This window comes from Ictidomys tridecemlineatus, chromosome 5 (genome assembly GCF_052094955.1).
Source record: "Ictidomys tridecemlineatus isolate mIctTri1 chromosome 5, mIctTri1.hap1, whole genome shotgun sequence".
Classification (NCBI taxonomy): Eukaryota; Metazoa; Chordata; class Mammalia; order Rodentia; family Sciuridae; genus Ictidomys; species Ictidomys tridecemlineatus.
This window is the reverse complement of record NC_135481.1, coordinates 50,608,574-50,622,712: the sequence shown is the minus strand read 5'-3', so window position 1 is coordinate 50,622,712 and position 14,139 is coordinate 50,608,574. Positions and strand designations below refer to the sequence as shown.

The following is a 14,139-nucleotide window of genomic DNA, read 5'->3' as shown; positions in this document are numbered from 1 at the left end:
ACCTGTTTTGATTGATCCAGTGCTGGGAGATCTCTTACAATGCTAGAAATCTATGAAGTAGAAAAACTAATGGAAGAATTTCAGGAGGAATAGAGAGTGAAAGTTCAGCGTGGGTACTCATACAAAAATTTCATACTTCCAATGCCATATGCCAACTCATAGTAACTGGTAGAAAAATGAGACAGACATGTAAATAATACAAATTTGCATGTATTTTTTTTCCCAGCATAGGTAAAATATACCAGAGCAGCCAGTATATTTCTAAAAGGAAAACTATACCAAATTTCCTATCTGTGTGTTATGAGTGAAAGAGACAATTTTGTCAATAAAGTTTTAGGGATATCTGCATATATACATTTACATTGAAGTGGATAACACTAGTAGTTTGGTTTCAACACAAATGATGCTAGAGAACTCAAATTTCAGACATGGTCACATATACATATATGCTATTTGAAACTCTTTATCTTGACACAGATCTTGATAGTGAATCTCTTGATGATAGATATGCAGCTAGTTTATCCCGGAAGTCATGAAGATAATTATATTGCTGCAAAAAGTAAAGATATACTGAAATACATTGTAGAAAACTAGTTACCAAAGTATACACAATACTAGCAGGAATGAGGAATGAATCAAAAAAACAACTGCCAAGAGCAATTCTACATCATTTTGGCTAAGAAAACATTTGTAACTTGGGGAAGTTTATCTCAAAATCTGAAAGCATGAAATTTGGATGAATGCTTTATAAGTTTATAGAATCCTTTCTCTCTATGTTGGCAAACTAAGTAGGATTAAAAGCAGTAAATATTTGCTAATGCTTTTTCCCTGTGAAATAAGGAAGGAGAAGGCTCTTTCTATAGCAATTAATAATGGCATATTCAGGGATGGGGTTATGGCTCAGAGGTAGAGTGCTTGCCTACTACACATGAGGCACTGGATTCCATCCTCAACATCACATTAAAATAAAGATATTGTAACCACCTATAACTAAAAAATAAAAAATAATAATGGCATATTCAAGAAAATCTTGAGCTATTGAAGCCTCTGTCTCTTGCTTTTTGTGATGATATATTCTATCTGAAACAATTCTTAGAGAATATTTTTTAAAACCAAACATCACTAATCATACAGATAAGCAAAATAAAAGATTTTTAAAATTTATTTGAAGTTTAAATAGTTTCCCAAAGGGTATTTTCACTCTGCCAAGCTGCCAATCATTTCATATTGTTCCGTGTGTGTGTGTGTGTACTGGGAATTGAGGGGTGCACTACCACTGAGCTACATCTCCAGCCCTTTCTGTTTTTCTAATTTAGAGGCAGGGTCTCACAAAGTTGCCTACGCTGTTATCCTCCTGCTTCAGTCTCCCAAGTCGATGTTATCATTTCTGAGACACTGAAACCATGTGCCGCCAACTTACATTGGCACAAACATGGTTAAAACTAGTTTGCCACAGAATGCCCAGGTGATGAATTGACAGCTCATAATAGTGTGGGCTTCATTCTTTCCAGTATTAAATATGGAAGGTAGGCATATTCATTCATATATCAGCCCATATATTTTGTTTCAAAGAGAGTTGAACTTCCTGAATTTGAAACATTTGATTTTAAAATAAGGGGAATTCTCTTTTCAGAATGTATACAGTGAAGCAGACCTTATACAGATTGTTTTGTGAATGACCTTATTTAATCCTTGAGAATCAAATTGCTTGGTGAATTTATCAATAATTACAGTAATTCACCATATATGATACTAGATTATACCCATCCCAGCCCTGGGAAGATGGACTTTCAAGCCCAGGGAGCTGCTTTAATGGCCAGGATTCTTTCGCACCCGCCTTCTAGTCCTAGAGCTGAGACAGGGTACTTGGAAAAAGAAGGCAAAATTAGCATCATAGTTCTACAAATAAAGTGAAATCACAGACTCTTTTTGATATCATGATTAATATATAATATCCTTAGCACTGCTACTTTAATGTTTTTGAAGTATTAAGGGCAAGGTAAATGTAGAAGAGGTCACTTCAGGGTAAATGTGGAAGAGGTCCATGGCTAAAGACAATTAGTACTGATTTACATTTTTTATACTATTAATCTTTGTTCAGTGTTTTGATGATATAATAGGATCTTTAGTTCTTAACCAAATTTATAGTAATTATCTCATTATTCCAAGTGAGATGATCCATTCCTAGAACTGAATGGGGGAAAAAAACTGCAATGGTAGATCTTGAAAGAGGTAAAGTAGAAAGTTTAAAAATGTCATTATTTTTTTAAATACTGAGCTTTTGTAGATATCTTGGTTATATTTAAATATAAATTTAAAAAATAAGTGTTTGACCAATAGCATGCTTTGGATTTTCATCTGGTGCCCTCTAGTTGTATATTATACTGTCCTTATAACAGACTGCCCCTAACTGCAACCAAACAGGAAGAGTCAAGTGTCTCACCTTTATGGTCTGTATTGCCCCAGATCCTCTTACATCTCTCAGGCTATCTATGGCTTGCTGAGGTGACACAGTGTCAGATAGGTATAGAAGGAGACAAGCAGCTACTAAGAGAACATGCCAGAAAAATAATATATTATTAAAAAACTAGAGATAGGGTAAAACATTTGATATCTAACTAGATTTATGTTGGTATATGTGGGGAGCCACAATGAATGACCTCATTCTTCTAGTCCTTAAGTCTCAGATTCTGAATGCAACCACTGCATTCCTTCTGGTTAGGGTGGATTCTAGCTAGGATAGTAAGATGGTCTTCTTTGTGGGATGTGCCCCCGGGGGTTGGGTTACATTCATCTTTCCCTCTTAGCCCTGCCCCTCCTGGCCTTTTTTTGGATAGAACTTTCTAAAGAACAAGAGTCCCCCCAGTGAAAGCTCACTTCTGAAGGTGATCTCTGTCTCCCTCCTTCCTCCTCCTTCCCTTCCCTACCCCCCCCCCCCACTTCTCTCTCTCTTCTTTCTCTTGCTCTCCCTCTTGGGGAGCCTGAGGCCGAAAGTGGAGAAACCATCCTGAAGCTTGTGTAAAGGTAATTTGTGTCTGTATTTGGTGTCCTTGCAAATTTGCACTAGCAATCTTAGGTTCAGCTGCACGCAAGTTGGGGGTAGTAAGTATAAAAGACTCAATTTAGTGTACAATTCAATAAATTTTAGTCTATTTACATGTGGCAACCATCATTTCAGTCAATCTTGGGACATTTTTGTCACTTTAGACAGAAGTCGTGTGCCTGTTCACTATCACACCTTTCTAATACCCCATTAATCTCTGTTTTAAGCAACCAGTGATCTGTTTCTATAGATATGCTTATTTTGGACATTTCACATAAATGGTCATATGATATGTAGTCTTTTATGACTTCTTTTGCTTGTAATGTGGATCAAACAGAAGTCTGCCTACTTTGAGGTTAAAAATATTATCGTGAAAATGTGTTTCTTACCAAGACACGATCTCCCAAGTCCTCCATAACAGCTGAAAGGGAAATACAGTTTTGAAGTTTATATATTGTCATTGCATCCAACGTTTTGACCAAAAGCTTGCTTTTCCTGCCTACTATCTAACTCCAATGCCTAGCACAGCACTTTGCACAGACATTAATATTGTTTAACAAATCAAAAGTTGAGTGTGCTTATTTATTTGTGGAGAAGTAGTCTGAATACCTCCAAGGGTCAGGATAGACAGGCCCCTTAATATTGACCCCTTTAAACCCCAAGATCCACATCTGAGAAATGGAGTGTGTTACTAGATTGGTAGAAATTGATCTATTTTTACTAACTGCTACTTTGATTATTCTCTTTTAGACAAAACCTGAGTGGTTACAGGACAAATGCTATCTGCACAGAAATAATTTATCTAGTGTCTTTAGAAAAGGAAAACACGGCATGAAGTCAGAGACACACAAGGAGAATCCTGTGGTGACAGAAGCTGAGACTTGAGTGATAATTACTAGCCAAGGAACACTGAGGAATGACAGCCACCACCAGAAGCCAGGAAGAGGCAAGAAAGTCTTCTACCCAGTCTCAGAGAGTGTGGCTCTGTTAACACCTTGGTTTTGGACTTCTAGTCTCCAGAACTGGGAGAAAATAAATTTCTGTATTATAAGCCATCCAATCCTTGGTACTTTGTTACAAATAGCCCAAGGGAACAATGTAAACGGTAGCAATAGTGTTCACCAAGTTCATAAAGGACTAAAAATGTTTAAGCAGAACAAGCCAGAGAGCACTGGCAGAGAATGGGACTGTGAAAAAAATTTAGCAGACCCTCTTACTATCTAGTAATATGAGCATTCAAAATAACAGAATGATAGAACATTATCTTTGTCCAAACAAACTTGTCATTGTAGGACCTTTGAAAGTTATAGAATAAGGCAAAATTCTAGCCATCAGATGCAGTATTTTATGGGAGCCTGAAACATTCAATATACGCAAGCTCACCCATCCCCCTGTCCATCTCATCTGTATTCTGTTCAAACATTAGGGCATTTAGTTTGCTGAAACTTGCTATGGTAAAAATTGTTAAGCTTCAAAAAACCCAACTAGTTGGTCTTCAAATAGTTTGGTCTTCAGAAACTTTTCAGTAGAAGTTTCTTTTAAAAAATGTTTTTGGCGGTGCGTGGTGGTGCATGCCTGTAATCCCAGCAGCTCGGGAGGCTGAGGCAGGAGGATCACAAGTTCAAAGCCAGTCTCAGCAACTTAATGAGAGCCTGTCTCAAATAACAACAAGAGTTAGGGACGTGGCTCAGTGTTTACATCCCCAGTACAAAATAAAATAACATTATTTAATTATATATTATATTATTTACTATATATTAAAATATCTATATATCATAGCTATTAAAAAAGGTCTCAGAATAAGTTTTTTAAAAACTGGGTCTAAAAATTGGAAACATACTTTTCACTAGCTATATTTAACTAATTACTATTTTGCCTATAGTTAACAGAAAATTAAGCAGAGATAATTGAGTCTATTCTGAAAATTTGCTTTTATAATTAGAACTAGATGAGAGACTATGCTTAAGAAAGTTTGGAAACCATAGAATATAGGATGGCTTCTAGTTCTTTATTGCCCATCTGCAAGCTTTAGTTCTCTTTATATCAGACTTTAGATTGGCCACAAAAAGGTGTTATGTCACCAAAGACTCTGTACTGGTGGGTTTGCCTTTGGAACTGGTGCAATTGGATGAGGTTCAAGGAGAGAAGTTCTCTGGATTTTTCCTTTCACAGGGGCCCTGAACCTATGCAGCTGTTGGTAGTCTGTACACCTTGAGCTCAAAGCAATGACTTGAAGTACCTTAAGAGTTTTTGAGGTATTCACACTTTAATGCTCTAATTTGTTCAGTAAAAATGAGGTGGCTTATTAAGTTACAAGAATGAGCAACAAACAAAGTGAAGGACTAGCTTTAGCTCTCCTTTGCTCTGTGTCTCACTTCTGGAAAGTCATCTGTGGTTTTCATCCACAGTACCATTTCTACAACCTACTATCCATTGCCACTCTCTTGTACCCTTAAAGCTACTTCTTTCTTTTCTTTTTTTTGGCACTGGGGATTGAATCCAGGGGGGCTTACTCACTGAACCACATCCCCATTCCTTTTTTCATATTTTATTTAGGGACAGGGTTTTGCTGAGTTGCTTAGGACCTTCTAAGTTGTGAGGCTGGCTTTGAATTCGTGATCCTTCTGCCCAGCCTCTCCATTTTTAACCCATTTCGCTCCCTTTCCTTAACCCATTTTATTTTGTTTTAAACATTTATAAAGCAGCTTGTATTTTTTTATAGCCACTGACACAGTCCCATTTCACTCTGGTAACAAATGCATATCAAACAATTTTCAAGTCATATTCTTTAAGTTGCTCATTGCTTAGGGATGACTTATTTGCTTTAAATTTTGAAAAAAAATTTTTTTTTGTTATTGAAAATAACTAAGCAACTAACTGATAGCCTAAATGACAAGTGAATAGTATATAACAATAATGCTCTACTTTTTGTGGTGGTGGTCCCCAAATTGCAACTTAAGGTCTAAGACAAATATAAGGACAGGGGGCAGGGAGCCTATGACCTTATTCTAAAAATTTCCAATTAAATTTATTTATTGTCCTTACTCTTGAAAAGCAGTAACAATAAATATCTGAGTGCTTACTTTGTACCAGGCATTGTGGTAGCACTTTCAATGCATTATGTCCTTTGAATCCTTACAATAAAAATATGAGGTAGGCAATAACTGAACAGTTTAAGAAACCATTTTGACTGGGACATTTCTCATGTAATGTATGCAGAAAAGGAGAACATACTGTATTAAGGTTTTTCGGTTATTCTTGAGACAGATTGCAAGCTCCTCCATTATATCACAGCAGCTGGCTATGTCAGGAGTCCCTCCATCTGGGATTGGATGGTGATGAGTTGTAATTCCATACTGCTGGTAGAGGTCCAAGAGGTTTGGGACTCTATATTTTGACAGTTCCCCTCTGGTGCAGAAAACAAATATGTCTTGTATACCATAGCTCTTTAGTTCTTCTGCCAACAGACCAAGATACACACAGACACACACATATGAAACATTACAAATTTAAATATGGTCAAGAGGGAGAATATGGAGTTAAGTTTCTTAAGCCAAACTAGTAACAAGTGATAATTTATAAATTTGAAATGCTGAATAATTAAATCTAATCATATAAGTCAAAATACTATGTACTGAATTCCAAGATGAGACAATCATATTGTGTATTGCTTTTCTTGCAAAAAAAGTTTATCATACTGCTTTAATATGAATCTGAAAATATCTAATACTATAAACTCTTGAGAAGGAATGGATAGCACATTTTTTTTCCTCCCCACATCAACCATACTTGCTACTTAATCACTCTGCTGTTTATTTTATCACAAACATTGTATATAAAACCTCTAGCAAGAGTTCTTGTATTACCCCTCATATCTACTCTGTACCACACCATTGTGTATTTATTTTATGGACCAGATCTCTAGAAAATAAAGCATTAACTGTATTTAAAATTACATTTAGTTATTTTCACTATAAGAATTACGAATTCTATGCATGGGAACTTCTTTAGGGCAATTCACTTCAGAGCATTTGGTTCAGAATAAATAATCTTGGCTAATTTAAGCTTGCCCCTGCCCCCAAATCCAAGGGCATTTAGCCATTGAGGTACAAAGTACCTTTTCTCTTGACCCTCTAGATCTGCAGTTGAAAGGCGGCTAGTCCAAACTGAGATGTACTATAAAAGACATACTTAATTTCAAAGACTAAGCACACAAAAATAACTATCTCATTAATTATTTGCTTTATACTTAAAAGCTGGTGAAATGATAATTTAGGATATACTAAACTAAATAAAAGGTATTGTTAAAATTATTTTTACTTGTTTTTACTTTTTTTTAATTGATTGGTTTTTTTTTGTTTGTTTGTTTTTACTTTTTTAATGTGGCAACTAGAAAATGTAGTTATAGATATGGCTTCCATTATATTTTATTAGACAGTGATGCTCCTGATAAAACTATTATATTTTTGAACTGGTAAACAAGTATTTATTAATATATCTAAGCATTTTTAAATGGGTAAGTAATTCTGTTTGCTTTTTGTACACATCAGAAGATTTCTACAGACTGTCCTAGAAAGGACTCTGAGGAGATGCCATGGTAACTAATGCAAGGAGAGTCCAGCCTGTTTTTCTGTGATGTTGACAGCTGAATCCATGGCTATATCCACAAACCACCAAAGCCGGGAAAAATTGAAAACCTTTTTACGAAAGATACTAAATTAATAGGGCATTCCAAAATGTATAAGTTTGGTCTTGAACCAATGATTTAAATTATATTTTGCTTATAACTTAAATGTTCTCTAAAACAGAAATTTCCTATTACAGTAGGTTTGTCTAAAGCAGAAAATCTTTATAAATAACTGCAAGGGTCAACTCATCTATTAGCCTCATTAAGTCTTTTGGGGAGGTAAGGAACAAATTAAAGTACATTAGCAAACTGATATTCTAGAACAACCAGAAAAAGGTTTAAATTTTTTTTTTTTTAGTTGTAGATGAACACAATACCTTTATGTGGTGCTGAGGTTTGAACCCAGTGCCTCATATGTGCTAGGCAAGTACTCTACCACTGAGAATAAGATTTTAAGGTTTAAAAAAGCTATACTGGTCAGGGTCAAGCAATACATACATTCTTTATTTTTTGGAGTATAAAGATGTTGGTGGCACTAATAGGATTGAGATATTCCAGGCCAATCAGAATAATATATTTTGAAAAGATTCATATTTATAAGTATTGTACTATATGAAAATTCCAAATGTGGATAGATTAGGTTTTGAAAATTATTATTAGACTTGAAGTTATAGTGTTTTGAATGTCCTTGGGCATGGAAAACCAGTTCCCACTTTGATTTCACCCTAGATGCTAGCTCTACATTTCTTATCCAGGATGGATGGTTTCATTCCTGCCTCTGGGTTCCCAGCTTGGGATTAATTCCTACTACCGCAGTCAAGTCTGCAAGGAAAAGAATGATCAAAAATCTAGATAGTACAAAATGTCAGTTTCCTATTTATATAATTTCATCCTGTATCATATGTACTAACCTCAAATACAGTTTTTATGTATAATATACAGCAGTTGGTGAAAAGTCATGTTGAGATAAATGATGAGTTCTCTGGGTCTTTCACAAATACATTTTCACACATTAGAATAAGTTTATTTTGAAACTTGAAGTATCAAACATTGATTGAGACTGTAGTTTGTTCCTTCTGATAAGGAGACTTTCAATGTTTTTTAAACTATTAGTATGGTTGTCTCAAATTACACCTACCTGTATCTTTTTGAATATTTCTTCTAACATCTTTAAATTTACAACCTATAAGTAGTAATAATGCAAGTAAAAAAAAAGTCAGTTTTTGGTAATATATAACAAGCACATTTAAACACATATATAGCTACTTTTAGAAAATCATTCCATGTGACCATTTACTTTCAATTTAATTTTGAATGTGAATTTTAATTTCTTAGATTCTTCGGAACATAATTACAAGAATTCATAGATTCTAGTTGAAGAAACTCCTAAGCCAGAACTCTTTATTCTGTGTTTCTGTGATGGGTGGCTGGCTGTAGTCCTCAGCCTCATTTGTACCCCAGGGATTAAGTTTTATTAAGATAGGTAAATCAGAAATATAAAGCTCTGAAGGCAGCTCTGGAAGGGTTGAAGAATGGATCTGTGTACCTTTATCTATAACCAACCATAAAGGCTTCCAAAGTGAGTTACCCAGTCTAGATCTATGAGATTCTTTCATTGCTCAGTATACAGAATAATGTGTTAACAGTCAAAAAGATCTCCAAAATATATGAATAGGAAGCCAACTGTAGTATAACCTACCTGGCAGAGCACATAAACCAAGAAACTGAGAACAATTCACTTGTGACAGAGGTAGCCTGAAAAGAAAAATTTAACAAGTTCATATTTTTAAAAAGTTACAAATGGCTAAGGTGCTGTGGTACATGCCTGTGATCTCTGCTACTTGCGGGGAGGCTCAGGCAAAGACGATTGCAAGTTTGAGGCTATCCCAAGGAACTTAGCAAAACCCTCTCTTAAAATATAAAAAGGGCTAGGGATATAGCTCTGTGGTATAGCACTTACCTAGCATGCACAAGGCCCTCAGTTCAATCCCCAGGACCCACCTACCATTTCCCACAAACTATAACTGGAAACTCAACCAACATGAATGCTTGTCACCAAATAAGGGTGTTTTAAAACTTTACAGAAGTCACAAAGCAAAAATTAATAGTTAATATCCATAGGTGGATCACAAAAAAGCTTAGAAAGACTGAAAGATTTAAAATGAGAAGTTTTAAAACTTAGCATTTGCTTTCTTAGAATTTAAGTCTTAAATGGTATGTTAGTTTAAATTTACCTTAAAGATAATCCCGGGTAGTATACAAGGTACTTAAGTTATTCTATGGAATATTTCTTGAGATATTTTGTATTTCCGATTTAATATCCCTTATCTAAATTGTTTGTTACCAGATGTATTTCAGATTTTGGAGTTTTTGAATTGTGTTAATTTGCATAGAATTTATTGGTTGAGCATCCCTAATCTGAATATCTGACATCTGAAATATTCCAAAATTCAAAACCTTTTGAGTATCATGTTGGCACTCAAAAGGTTTTGGATTTTAGAGCACTTCAGACTTCAGATTAGGGGTGCTTGATCTGTTGTAACTTTAGATAAATGAACTGAAGTATGACCATCTGACAATTCCATCTTTAGCATTCATTTTACATTACTATTTTAAGATTTTTTGGTAGTACTACTTTAATAGATATGATTTCATATAATGACAACCATGGCTACCCATTCCTGTTGTAATGGATTTTGATTAAAATAAAATATTATCTGTTCCCAGTTTGTAGTACTCAGGGACAGAGGTTCATCCTGTTTTCAAGTCAGGAGATCAAGTTAGAGGAAAACAGGAGGCATGATATAAATACTGTATGACATTAAAAAGGGCTGAAAAGGGGAATGAAAGGTAATGCTACTTGATGGCAGGACAAAAGAACATCAGAGACAACACCATTTAGTACTCCTTTCCTACTGTAGAGATGGTGCTTTCCTGAGGAGAGACAATTACATTCACAGGGATGAGAGGAAGCATTTTTTGGTTGTAGAGAATCTGGTAAATCATAAATCACTTGCTAACACTTGGAAGTTGATTTTTTTATAAAAATTCTTTTTGATTATTATATATATTTGGATTTTATCTTAAAACAGAGTTTACTGACAGATGCATTACTATGACAAATGGTTGAAATATTATCTAAGATTTTGACTTAATAATAAATGATTTTCTTGCTGGGTGAGGTGGTGCACAACTCTACTCCCAGCTGCTCAGAAGGCTGAGCAGGAGGATTGCAAATTCAAAGCTAGCCTCAACAACTTAGCGAGGTCCTAAGCAACTCAGTGACACTCTGTCTCTAAATAAAATACAATAGGGCTGGGGATGTGGCTCAGTGGTCGAGTGCCTGTGAGTTCAATCCCCGGTACCCGCCTGCCCCCCTTCCCCAAAATTATCTCATCCTACATTTGGTATACTATTCTTTGGCCTTAAAAGAATAAGTAGATTTTGGTGAGAGATCATTTAAAAAATCCTACCGCTACTCCTTATTTACTTGCTTCTATTAAGATTTTCTCAATTGTAAATAAAGAGAACAAAAGGGCCTTATAAATTGCAGAATTCAAAGATCCCTCAAAGATTAGAATTACATAATCAGAAGATAATCACTGAATGTTTTCAACATGTGAATTATGTTCTACAAAGAGTACCAACACTGATTAGAAATGCTAACATACCATGATATCTGAATTGGAGTCTGTTCATCTTCAATAGGCTCTTCATCTGAGGAGTCAAACTCACTTGCTTGTATTGAAATAGGCTTCAAAAGAAATATTATGTTAGAAATTATAAAAAAAAATTTATGTATAGCTGTAGCATAGTTGACTCTGGCCTAAACACCCACCGAATTCATATTTTCTATTTATTTTGTCACCAATGTGGACTATCAGACATCAGCAATATCAATAATAAATGATTACTATTTTACCATCCTATTAATAATCTTAGCACTGCATAGTGGAAAGATCGTTGTACACAAGACTCTTCAGTTTATCCTGGATGTGTCTTCCTTAAATATGAAGTGAAGAGATTTGTTTACTCATTCACAAGCATTTCTTGGACACCTTCAGTGGCCAAAACTCTCGAGATAGGAAGATCCATAAAGTAAATAGCTTGCCTTCAGTGTAGCTGTAGGGACAGATGTGTACAGATTACAAAAGAAAGACTTTACTTTGAGACAGGGTCTCACTAAGTTGTTTAGGGCCTGCCTAAAGTGCTGAGGCTGGTTTTCAATTTTTGACCCTGCTTCAGCCTCCTGAGTCGCTGAGATTACAGGCGTGTGCCACACCCAGCAGGAGGAGAAGGATTTTAGTGCTAAAATGGAAGAAGAAACCACATGCCAGAGCGGAAAAGGGAGTGACTGACAACTTAGGGAACTAGAGAAGTCTTTACAGAGATGCTTACTCTGAATTTTGAAGGAAGAACAAGAGGTTTGTAGGCAGATACGGAGGAAGTTTAGGAAATTAAGACAAAGAGAGAAAGGGTTTGTGTATTCAGAAACTGTGATGTTGAAATAGAGATGAAACAGAGGAGATGAAGCTAGCGAAGTAGTTTCTTAAAAAATGACTCCTATATAGGGGGCAGCTTGGTGGTGGATGGGTGGAGTACAGACAAACTAGCCTGCCCCCAAATTTACGAATCACTAGACTAGAATTGTTGAGATGGCTCCAGTGTGCTGATCTAAGCAGGTGGAACTCAATCCTGAAGGCAGAATTTTTTACATGGAAGCTTTGATACTTTGTACGAATTTACAAGACCAATTTAAAAAATACCCTTTTCCTGCTCCCTAATTGGAACAAGCTGAGAAATAAGACATTGGATTGGTACATGGAAATCAAAATGTTATTGTCAAGCAAAAGATGTAGCTTAAAGGTTGAGTGAGCTTGCCACATCTCCACCCCATAATTAGACTAATCTTCCCAGTTACAGGCACTGATGGACAACCCAGGGCTCCTGTGTGACAAAGAGTAGGCCAGAAAGCACTTTCTGGAGGCAGGCACATAGATCTAGAGAGAGAAGTGAAGAAAAGGTTGAACTACTTGTGTTCAGTTCCTCCCAAACTCAAAGATCAGATAACTTACTCTTCCCTTCTGAGGACAAATGGAGAAAGAGGCCAGGAGTTAAGGACAGCTGATGTCTCCCCACATGGAAACAGGGATTAGCAAGTGTAAACACCTAATGCCCTGTCTTAGCTCTTAAGTTATGTTCTATGATGATCCTGTTCGTAACCATAAGATCACATGGCAAAGTGATTTAAGATCTGAGTTGCTTTGGATCTATCTATAGTGTAATCAACTCAACCTCAAAGAAGGCCCTTCAATAGGATGTCAACCAAGGTGGGACTCCAGCTCCTTGCCAACGTCTGTTTTTCCTTTACTTTAAAGCAATTTTGACTAATAAAATTTTAAATTTGTGTGGGCCATTAGCTCTACTTCTCCTAATCAGGCTGGACATTTCTGCTTCCCTGGCCCCAGTGATTCTGAATCTCAGGGAAAGGAATGCAATGCCAAATGTTCCTGGGGGATGGCGGCAGTTGTGATGTCGCCCCCAAGCCGGGGCAACACATTCGCATTCATGATTTTTCCTAGGGGTTTCATGGCAGCCCCCAGACACCCTTCAGGGGTGGGATATCACGCTTATTAATACGATGAAACACTTAAAACTCTTTATGCCTCATTTTTCTCCATAATCCTGGGCTTGGCCTTCTTTTGCAAGGCTGTCGAGAGGTTTATAAGAAACCCACAGGTGACAGACCACAGCAGGCACACAGTGAGTGTCTTGACTTCCCCTCGTCCACCTCGAACCCAGGTCTGTGGGATCTGGCTCCTTCACAGCGGTCACTGTTGCCGGTGCGGGGAAGCGACACCTCCCCAACCCACAGGACGGTTAATGCGCGAGTCGCGCCGCGACCAATCCCGGGCTGTACGCCCAGTCTCAGAAAGGCCTAGAGAACTGCTCCGGTCACTGCAGCTTCGCTCCTCCAAGTCCCATCCTACCCGACTCACCGGCTTCATCGCTGGCCGCCGCACGCCTTGACCAGTGCCACCTCCCGGTTCAGCACCCGCGTCTCAGTCGCTGCCCCGCGCGGACCCCGCCTCTCCCTTCAACTCATTGGTATGTCTTCTGGGAGGTGGGGCGCGGCGTCTTCTAGGAACCAATCAAATCCTGGCCCTGTTGTTTGCTCCGCCTCCAGGTGCCCGGGCTTAGCCTTTAACCGCTCATTGGTTCTTAGAAGGCCTTTGAAAGACGCGCGGGAGGAGGGTCCTGCGGAACGTTGATTGGCTGGGGGCGTCCTCCTCCCGCCAGTTGGGAGCATGGAGAGTGCAGGGGGCGGGGAGAGGGGCGGAGCGAGTCTTCTGGTAGCTCCCGCGCTTTGAGTCAATGCAAAGCTGTGCTTTCTAATGGTAGGAGGTATGAGTGGTTCAGGGTAGGGAGATTTTGCTTGCTTTCGTAACGCAGGAATATATGTAATAGG

The 14,139-nt window shown here is 37.4% G+C and overlaps 1 protein-coding gene across 3 annotated transcripts; it reads right to left on the bottom strand.

Moving 5' to 3' along the window:
• Positions 1–194: 194 nt before the first annotated feature.
• On the bottom strand, positions 195–13,793 carry Cdkn3 (cyclin dependent kinase inhibitor 3). Of its 3 annotated transcripts, none has more exons than XM_005337963.3 (8): positions 13,670–13,793; positions 11,342–11,424; positions 9,370–9,425; positions 8,809–8,853; positions 6,278–6,500; positions 3,433–3,464; positions 2,444–2,547; positions 195–550 (listed from the first exon to the last, which is right to left on the bottom strand). In XM_005337963.3, the coding sequence occupies exons 1-8, from the start codon at positions 13,676–13,678 to the stop codon at positions 464–466; spliced, it is 639 nt and encodes a 212-aa protein (XP_005338020.1). In that variant the 5' UTR covers positions 13,679–13,793; the 3' UTR covers positions 195–463. The 3 variants fall into 3 exon arrangements, with proteins under 3 accessions (XP_005338020.1, XP_021590733.1, XP_013219558.1); XM_021735058.3 differs by having other exon boundaries at positions 2,444–2,544; XM_013364104.4 differs by lacking the exon at positions 8,809–8,853.
• Between the last annotated feature and the right edge of the window lie 346 nt (positions 13,794–14,139).

Bases quoted from the DNA above. Each gene is read 5' to 3' on its own strand.
- Cdkn3 (XM_005337963.3), bottom strand. The intron at 9,426-11,341 runs GTATGTTAGCAT...TTTTCTTTTCAG, and splicing joins ACTCCAATTCAGATATCATG to GCTACCTCTGTCACAAGTGA. The intron at 551-2,443 runs GTGAGACACTTG...TACTTTTTGCAG, and splicing joins GGGCAATACAGACCATAAAG to CAATATAATTATCTTCATGA.